The sequence below is a fragment of the Pogona vitticeps genome, chromosome 2 (genome assembly GCF_051106095.1).
Source record: "Pogona vitticeps strain Pit_001003342236 chromosome 2, PviZW2.1, whole genome shotgun sequence".
NCBI lineage: Eukaryota > Metazoa > Chordata > Lepidosauria > Squamata > Agamidae > Pogona > Pogona vitticeps.
Window position 1 is genome coordinate 120039404 of NC_135784.1, and position 10246 is coordinate 120049649.

The window sequence follows — 10246 nt, forward strand, 5'->3', positions numbered from 1 at the left end:
GCGCTGGTGGCGAAGTCTGCCAATCAGAAGGCAGGGCGGTCGGGAGGGGAAGGGAAGCCGCAGGTGCGGACGGGGGTGGAAACTAGATGCTTCTTGGGTCCCCTTACTGGGAGCCATGGCAGAGGGGGAAATTGCATTAGTCTCGTGAGGGGGGGAGATAAGCAAAATGATAGGATCTCTTGGAGCCTGTGGGGTTTTGGAACATGAACCCAATGTAATAATCAAAAGGAGGAGGAAAGGCAAGTTGCTTTAATATTTTGCTTCCCCCCCTTTTTTTTTTCCTTTTTGCCATGAGCCAGACTAACTTTAAGGCGCTACATCTTGATGATAGCTATCACAACTCAAGCTTCTGCTCGACGTTCCTATTTTTTTCCCCGCCTCCAATGTGTTGGATCGCAAGGATGAACCCACTGCCGGCTATCAGGTTGGTTATTTCTGCCTAGTTTATATAACGAACGAATAGGATTTTATTGCACGTTGACCGCAGGCAGCTCTCACTATGCCTCGGACTGCTTTAAGATAAATAAAATAATTAAAAAAAAACCAACAACACTGCTTTTCTTTTATTTCAGAACAGTCACGTCTCTTTTTTTCTAGCTCTAAAGGCTGCCGCGATTATGGAGCCGCTGGCGGAAGTGAGGCAGACTCTTCCGGATAAGGGGCGAAAGGCCGTGGCTTTCGGAAGAGGGGGAGCTGCGCATGCGTACGTGGTGGCGGGCCTCGGGCCCGAGGCGGGGGGGGGGGAAAGAGCGGGACGGATGTCGGCGCCGTTCGAAGAGCGGAGCGGGCTGGTGCCGTGCGCCACCCCTTGGGGCCGCTGGTACCAGACCATGGAGGAGGTCTTCGTGGAGGTGGACGTGCCGGAGGGGACCCGGGCGAGGGACGTGCAGTGCAGCCTGAAGAGCCGGCATCTCTCGCTGACGGTGGTGGGCAAGGAGGTCCTGAAGGTAAGGCGACGGGGCGGAGGCCAGGGCTCTCTCTTCACGGAAATAAGCCACGTTCAGCGTTAGGGAGACTTGCTCCCGAGTAAATAGTACGCATAGAGGGGCCGCTTCCTAGTCCCATATTGGTGCCAGGGTGGTGTGGAGTGCGTTCAAGTGTCGGATTCGGACTCGGGAGACTTTGGTTCAAATCCTTGCCCAAGCCAGTGTGTCGTGGCAGCAAAAAAAGGCAAATGCTATTTTAGGCAGCATTAACAGAGGTAGAACCTCCAAATCCTGCGAGGTGCTAGTCCCCCCTCTATTCAGGGCTGATTAGGTCTCCTCTCGAGTCTTGTGCCCCGTTCTGGACACCACACTTCAAGAAGGATGCCAGCAAATGGGAACAAGTTCAGAGGAGGGCAACAAGGATGATCAGGGGGCTGGAAGCCAAGCCTTATGAGGAAAGGCTGAGAGAACTTAGCGTGTTTATCCTTGAGAAAAGAAGAAGGGGGTGGAAGAGGCATATGATAGTACTTTTCTAATATTTGAAAGGTTGTCATTCAAAGGAGGAGGGGGCAGAATCTATTCTTGATCATCCCAGAGTGCAGGGGACACAACAGTGGGCTCAACTACAGGAAGCCAGATTTTGGTTAAATATCAGGAGAAACATTCTCACTGTTAGAGCAGAATGGCAATGGAATCAATTATCCGGAGAGGTGGTGAGTGCTGCAACACTGGTTGGCGTTCTAGAGAAATTTAGACAACCACCTAGCAGATTCCTGCATCGAGCAGGGGGTTGGTCTCAATGGCCTTATAGGCCCCTTTCAACTTCATTATTCTGTGATTCTAACCTGTTGCTGCAAAACCAGCAAAGAGTTTTCCAACACCCTAAAAACTAATGGGTGTTATTTCATATAAGCATCTGTGAACAGCACACCCACTTGCCTCTGAGTAATTCGGATGCCTTCATACCAAGGTCTCATGTGACTGAAGTTTAAGAAACAAGATTGGAGTCATTGTAGGTTGTAGAATTAAGATGGAAATACCCCTGCATCACAACAAACACTGTTACTGAAGAGTTATTGAACAAAGCAATTTTTTAACATATGCTGTTGAATCTAGCAGTTATCAATTCCTGCCTTATATATAAAAACAGTGGTATTTCTCAGGCCAAGTTGAACTATCAAAGACTGCTAATCCTAGCAAAATTGCTTCTAGAATTTGGGTTATGATTTTTAAAAAATATTATTGACACTTTTTTCCAGGGTAAACTCTTTGATTCCACAATAGCTGATGAAGCAACATGGACACTAGGTAAATGGCATTTTTCAAGGAATTTCTAAGATATAATTTATCTTCATAAATTGGTTTGATTATTAATGAAATAATCAAACCATAGTTGGTTTGGTTATTTATGAAAATTATCTGTGGTTTTAATAATCACTTGCAAGAGTACAGGAAAATTGCTATGGGGTTCTAGTGAGTTCTATTTCTCCCACCATTTCCATGCTACACACAGTCCACAAGCAATGTCTGGAAAGCTCCCACGTATCTAAACAACCTTCATTTTCTTCTGTCTCTCATTTGATCAAACATAGAATGAAGGTTGAATGAAGAATGGTATGTATATAGAGACATACTATTTCTATTATGGCCTATTGCGTGGCCTGCATATACTCTGGCGCCTGAAAGCGGCAAAGATTAAATGGGCTTTGTCTTTCCCTACAAAAACACACAGTTTGTATCTGTCCAGTAAATCTACTTCCTTTCAAACATCAGTCAGTGGGAATTATGTTTATACTTTTGCACAAGATACTGTAGTGCAGGATTGCTGCTGATATCGTTGAGTGACATAATCTAAATGCATATAATCTAGACGTCTAAACACAACTGAGTTTATTATAGTATGGTTTTTTTTGGAATGAATATATGAAAGCAAAGAAAAGGTTATTAAGAAAGAACAAGTTCATTCATTCTGTGTTTTCTGTACAATTAATGCTTGTGATGTTAAGTTACATCATGATTATTCTGTTGTATGTGATATTAAGTTGGCAGATAAGGTTCATTTCCTTGCTAATAAAAATAAGTAGATCTCCGTGAGAATAAGGGGATGTATCCTCTCTGTTTAATACATAATTTTGCACTCTGCCTCCTCCCTTTTTCTTCTTTTAAAGAGGACAACAAACTTATACGAATTGTCTTGACAAAAACTAATCGTCATGCTGGAAACTGTTGGAATTCTCTGCTGGAAAACGAATATGCTGCTGATCCTTGGGTCCAGGATCAAATGCAAAGGAAACTTACACTGGAAAGGTTCCAACGTGAGGCAAGTCCCTGGATATCTATTAACATGTGCCACCATTTGTGTATTGAAAGCCAAGTTTGTTAGGAGAGCAGAGAGTTGAGGTTTATACAGATGTTCATCACAGTACAAGTTGGTCTTACAGTACTTAAACACTATGCTTTGTGATTTTTTTTAAAAAAAAACATATATAAAGCTATTCTTTGGGGGTATCACTAGTTGGAGCATAAACGGAGCTTCTTCTACATATTCCTCATCTTAAAGTAGTATAATGTGACTGCTGGAAATGCTCCTTGCCTGGCACCCCTCATTGTGCACACTGCTTTGTACACAACCCTTCTAGAGTGGTGTGTGTTAGTATTATATGTAAAAAAATATATATATGAATACCTGGTTGTAATTATGTTTATGAGTGGATTGTTTGCACGTTTTCTTCACAGATTACTATGCATTGGGTAGGGAACTGGAGTTTTACAAAACACCAACTCAAGCTTGGTGCCTAAAAAAATCAAACCTTTTGTCTTCTATTTGTTCATCTAGATGTGGACATGAGAATTTAACAGTTAATGTTCTGATTATATCTCATGTATTGGGTGGCAGACATCATCTACCACATGATGATTTTTCAGATAATCTCTCACAGAACTCAGTGGAACAAGTAATTTGAGTAGAGGAATAGAGGATTCTACAGATTGCCATCTTAAGTGCCAGTTCCCATAAATAGAAAACTAGTTGTTTGTTTATTTATTTATTGGATTTTATCCCGCCCATCTAGACCAAAGGTCTACTCTTGTTTCTCATTAGCTTTATGCAGAATGAAAAGGATGAAACAGCAAGGGAAGGACAAAGTGGCATTCAATTATTCCTCTTTTAAAAAGTCTTTTCCATTGTGGAAATGTGTTACTCTCAGATAATATTGTGGAGCCATTTTTGACTTGCAGATGCATAGTCACAATTCTTTTTTGCTGATATGTGTTTGAAACCTTTTCTCCTGAGCATCAATTTTCTTTTGCTTGCTTTGGAGTACAGTGGTGCCTCACATAGTCATCGCTTCGTTTTACGATGATCAGCTGTGCGAAAATGGGGCCTTTGGGATGATCGCGGGGGAGCACTCCCCCAGGATCATCGCAAAGGCCCTGCCGATCAGCTGTGCGAAAATGGGGCCTTTGGGATGATCGCAGGGGAGCGCTCCCCCGGGATCATCGCAAAGGCCCCGCCGATCAGCTGTCTGAAAATGGGGCCTTTGGGATGATCGCAGGGGAGCGCTCCCCGCAATCATCCCAAAGGCCCCATTTTTGCACAGCTGATCGGTGGTTCCAAAATGGCCACCCCTTGTTTTGCCTCACTTTAGAGGCACCAAAATGGCCGCCCCATGGAGGATTTTCACATAAGGTGAGTTTTTAAGCCCATAGGAACGGATTAAACACATTTTAATGTGTTTCTATGGGCTTTTAAAACTCGCTTAGCGATGAAATCGCATAGCAGCAATTTTTGCTGCACGGATTAACTAAGCGAGGCACCACTGTATATGAAACTGCATGATGCGTTCTCTGTTGATTTGGAAAAGAGTGAAGCATCCTTGAAGGCTAACCTAACAGATGTACTTAAAACAAATATAAATTGAATCTGATAACTTCTTTTGCAGAACCCTGGATTTGACTTTAGTGGAGCAGAAATTTCTGGAAACTACAGCAAAGGAGGACCAGACTTCTCAAGTCTTGAGAGATAGCTGTGCTTTTTAGCTGCATTTTTTAAACTAAAGCAAAAGTAGTATGAAGGAATCTGATAGATAACTCATTGGTGACTTATCTTTGGAATGGCGTACTGCTTTTTCTGAAAAGCTTGGAATGATCAAATAATAAAGGTTTTTATTTAAGTTGTGCTAAAATAGTAATGAAAAAATTAACACCAGACCTATATATAAAATCATTGTTACTGCTTGAAACAGCCAGCATAAAGCTTAACTGTGTTTTGTTATACTAGCAATAATTTATTTTGAGAACTGCTGGCTGCCTACATCTTTGGAAGAGGATACTATTACTTACATTTTCCTGCATGTCACTTGGGTCAGGATGGTACAATGTATTTTGAAATCATAGTGTTGTCCATTTTAGATGTCCTGCACTGTTCCATAAACAGAGTTGGATAATTTAGAACAGACAAAAATTGTACTCCTAGATCCAATAATGCTGAAGTGTGAGGGATGGTGCCTATGGTTTTGTGCCAAACTTACCTGTAATTCAATTCTGAATGAGAAGGGGTATTGCCTCTCCTAGTTTATGCTGATGGGAGTTGCAATCAACTAATTGAAGGTCTGCCCATTCCTTAGCCCTATTGTAGGGCTATTGCCCTCCACATATTTTGGGCCATAGTTTCCTTTATCTTATAAAATTGGTCATGCCTGCTAGCACTTTGGGGAGATGTAAGCTAAGACAGCTAGTTGGCGCTGGGTTGCCTATATTCCCAGGGCCTTCAATTCAATTAAAGGGTTGTGTTGGATCACTTGTTCAAATCCATGGATATGTTTAAACCAGTTTGGTTCTGGATGCCTGGGGCTTCAGACACAGCCAACATCCTTTGTTCTCTCAACCACAGAATGCCACCCTCAGTACTATGGTACAAACTGCTTTTTAACACATGGAAAGTTTTGGAAGCAGTTCCCCACATAGCTTTATATTAGAGATGGGCACAAACCTAAGTTCAGAGACTTGTGCCAGTTTGCATGTTTGCCACATTCCCTTCATCCACCTTCCCGGCCGATGACCCACTCACCAACCAGTGCACACTCCTCCTTGTCCGAGTGGGTGATCAGCCAAGGAGGCAGGGAGGGAAGCCTGTGCTGCTGGAGACTGGTTGAACATCCAAAGAGGAGGAAACACGTGCTGACTGGTGAGTGGGGGAAGAATACCAACTGGCATGAATCTCAGAATCAAGGTTCGTGCCCATCTCTACTTTATATTCACCCCCCCCCGCCCACTTTGAAAAACAGTGATCAGGTTCTAATGTGCATGCACATTTGTGATCCATTGCTTCTATTTGTACATGTAAATCTGTTAAACTAGTATCTGATCTTTAAAGTTTGGTTGTCAGACTCAGAATACCATAATTCCTGTGCAGTTACAAAATAAGTTATAATTGAGTCAATTCCAAAGAAGTAGCCATGTTAGTGTTTCAGCATGTTGGCAAAAGAAAAGGCAAAATATTTCAGCATTTTTAAAACTAACTATCTTATTTTTGGTTTCAGCTTTCATGAATCATAATCCACTTTCTCAGATGACCAGGTGAAGATACAGGTAACAGATAAGGGCTTGATAACCCAGGAATGGGACTTTCAGGCTGTTAATTAAGTTAGGTTATGGATTTCAGTATGGCTGTTGTTGAAAAACAGAATTACGAAGGGAAACTTAAAAGGGAGATAGGAGAACTTAGCTACATAAACACGTTTGGGTACCTATCTAAGCACCTCAGTATAGATCACTTAGCAAACTGCTTATATTAATCACCCAGATTTAATATCTTACAGGTATAAAACTCTTTTATTTCCCTTGACTGACTCTGGTCTCTATCCTAAGAACATACCTTAATGTTCCTGTGACAGCCAAGTCTGGCTGGCCTACACCTTCTCAGGACCAAGACTAGAGATGGGCATTAACCTCGGTTCAGAGGTTTGTGTTGGTTTAGCACCAAGCCCACACATTTTCCCCTCCCGCCTCCTCTGCGCACTCACCCATTCCCCACATGTTATCTCTGTCTTCACCTGGCCATCAAGATGAACATAAGTATAATCACTGTGTATTTCCATTTGTTTCTGTGAAGTACATTTTGGTCCACAAAAAACACTGTTAAAGTGCTACAATGTTATGCCGTTTTTTAAAAAACAACAACACCAATATAACTTAAGCACAGCTGTGTAACTCAGGTTCTTCTTGTATTTGTATGTATATAGAATGAGTTTAATACATTTCAGTTGTACTTTGATTTCCTTCCTATTTTTTGTGTGCATGTGTATTCTTACATCCATAATGGTTGTGTAATTATTCTTAGATACATTTAATTGACTGTGGAAAGAAATCTCAATATTTACAGTTGTGAAAAAGTGTGTTTATCAGTTTTGATATTTGCTTTACATTATTCACCTGTGTGGAGTTACTTCTCAAGAACTCAAAGCTGTTATTTCAGCTACTAAGATCTGAGATAGAAACTGTATCTTGTACCAAAAAGGGAGAAAAACACTTAAAGGGGGCTGATATTTTAGCAGCTTATCAGTGGGAAGGAAAATGTTTAAATCGCCACCACCATTAGTAGCAACAATACTGCGTTTTCTCTTGGTTGTTTCATTTGATAAAAGGAAGTCTCTAAATCAGTGGTTCCCAATCTTGAATCCTCAGATGTTTTTGGACTAAAATTCTCAGAAGCCTTACCCCACTGGCTGTGCTGACCAGTATTTCTGGAAGTTGTAGTCCAAGAATATCTGAAGGCGTAAGAAACTGTATATGTATAAATTAATTGAACCATTTCAATGCAGTTTAATCTGCCTTTGTATTTAAACACACTTATACGGCTGCAAAAAAGTTGCAGATAAAATATTAGGAAGTAGGGCTATAGTAACATGTTCAAACTGAGCTACCACAGTGTTTCAAAGTGAATCCAACTGAAACATGGAAGTCATGTATATAGCTGGAAATAGGGCCTGGATTACAGGGACGTGGTGGTGCTGCGGGCTAAACCGCAGAAGCCTGTGTTGCAGAAGACCAAGCAGTCGTAAGATTGAATCCACGCAACGGAGTGAGCTCCCATCACTTGTCCCAGCTCCCTCCAACCTAGCGGTTCGAAAGCATGAAAATGCAAGTAGATAAATAGGTGACAGCGTTCCGTGTCTAAGTCGCACTGGCCATGTGACCATGGAAGATTGTCTTCGGACAAACGCTGGCTCTTTGGCTTGGAAACGGATGAGCACCGCCCCCTAGAGTCGAACATGACTGGACAAAAATTGTCAAGGGGAACCTTTACCTTTACCTAAGGCCTGGATTATTTAATGTGCAAACTACACTCTGGTCTGTTAGATGCAGAGTTTTCCATTGTATATAATTTGCATTTTTGTGAGGGGGATGAACTAAATTGGAATTTGATTAAGGTTTATCTGCATTGTACATTTGAAAAAAGTGAGCAAAGTCCAAGAAGGCTGGTGCCAATTAAATTCATTAGTCCTTTAAGGCTCCTAAGGCCAGCCTTTTCTGTCAAGTGAAATCTAGAATTCCTTTAAGGTTGTGATGACTGACACATGTGCCTCTTTCTTGACTTACAGTCAGGAGGCCAGAAAGATAATTCAAATAGCTATTTAAGGATGGAGAGTGGCTAAAACAGCTTTTAAATCGTGAACTTTCAGTAGCTTATGAAAAATTTGGCAAGTTGGAATTTGAGAAAATATAGCAGGAAAAAAACATGGGAAAGCTGATCAAATTGTAGCCATTTTGTAAGGACAACATACTGCATGGAAATGCTGTTAGTTGAATAGTGGAAGGTTCTCCCTAAGACTTCAAATTCTACACTTAGCCTTGTGGCTAAAGAGATATTAAATGAAGAGCAAGCTACAAACCATAGGGCCCTGTTGTTGTAATTCTCCCCCACCCCACTTGCTGCAGTTGAATGAAAGTAGTTTCTGCTAATGTTAAAATATCTCACTTTGCTGAGGAATCGTGCTTTGAACATGTATATAAAGTACATCTGTGTAAATCCTACCAGTTGGTTTCCTAAAACTAAGGTCTTCTATCAGTTTTAACCTCTTTGCCACATTTGTTTTAGTCAGTTTTAAAAATCCCATCTTTCATTTGCAGGCTCCTTGCTTTGAAGTGCCTCAAGTAATATAAAACTTTGCATTCTGACCTTAAAAAGCAATGAGTAGCTGTAGTTGTGTTCAACTAGATCATTTAGGTTTTCTCCCTATTTGTTAGGTTTGAGACAAGGAAATAATACTGTACAATCATTCTGGCGTATCAGCTAGAAGACCACTTTACCTGACTCCTTGTACATGTATCTTTCTAAAGCACTCCCATTTTAATGGAAAACCAAGTGCATAAATGGGACGATCTAAGTCTTGTGCAAGTTGAATTGCAGTTGAATAGAAAAAAAGTAACTAGAACTGCACAAAGTTTAGATGTACAACTTACAACATTGAATTTGAATTAGTTTTGTGTCCTTTTCAAAAGCACAAGTACCGTATTTTTTGCACCATAAGACGCACTTTTTCTCCCAAAAAAACTGGGGGGAAAAGTGCATGCGTCTTATGGAGCAAATACTGTCCCCTCCATGCCACCATTGCTGGCTTCCCAGGTCTCCGGAGGCCTCAGCAGGCCCCGTGGGGGCCTCCCCCGCCACCATTGCTGGCTTCCCAGGCCTCCGGAGGCCTCAGCAGGCCCCGTGGGTGCCTCCCCCAGCCACCATTGCTGGCTTCCCAGGCCTCCGGAGGCCTCAGCAGGCCCCGTGGGTGCCTCCCCCCCGCCACCTTTGCTGGTTTCCCAGGCCTCCGGAGGCCTCAGCAGGCCCCATGGGGGCCTCTCCCAGCCACCATCGCTGGCTTCCCAGGCCTCCGGAGGCCTCAGCAGGCCCCGTGGGTGCCTCCCCCCCGCCACCTTAGCTGGTTTCCCAGGCCTCCGGAGGCCTCAGCAGGCCCCGTGGGTGCCTCCCCCCCGCCACCTTTGCTGGCTTCCCAGGCCTCCGGAGGCCTCAGCAGGCCCCATGGGGGCCTCTCCCAGCCACCATCGCTGGCTTCCCAGGCCTCCGGAGGCCTCAGCAGGCCCCGTGGGTGCCTCCCCCCCCGCCACCTTAGCTGGTTTCCCAGGCCTCCGGAGGCCTCAGCAGGCCCCGTGGGGGCCTCTCCCAGCCACCATCGCTGGCTTCCCAGGCCTCCGGAGGCCTCAGCAGGCCCCGTGGGGAGTCCCCCACCACCACCATTGCTGGCTTCTGAGGACCTCCAGGAGGCTTTTGACCGGTAAGGTGCTGCTTTTTACTTTTTAAAAAATGTTCT

The 10246-nt window shown here is 43.2% G+C and overlaps 1 protein-coding gene across 2 annotated transcripts; it reads left to right on the forward strand.

Moving 5' to 3' along the window:
- The first annotated feature begins 304 nt into the window (after positions 1 to 304).
- On the forward strand, positions 305 to 7090 carry NUDCD2 (NudC domain containing 2). Of its 2 annotated transcripts, XM_078385833.1 has the most exons (5): positions 305 to 424; positions 573 to 947; positions 2186 to 2234; positions 3095 to 3246; positions 4868 to 7090. In XM_078385833.1, exons 2-5 carry the CDS (start codon positions 618 to 620, stop codon positions 4949 to 4951), a joined length of 615 nt encoding a protein of 204 aa, XP_078241959.1. In that variant the 5' UTR covers positions 305 to 424; positions 573 to 617; the 3' UTR covers positions 4952 to 7090. The 2 variants fall into 2 exon arrangements, with proteins under 2 accessions (XP_078241959.1, XP_072846381.2); XM_072990280.2 differs by lacking the exon at positions 305 to 424 and having other exon boundaries at positions 642 to 947.
- Positions 7091 to 10246: the final 3156 nt, after the last annotated feature.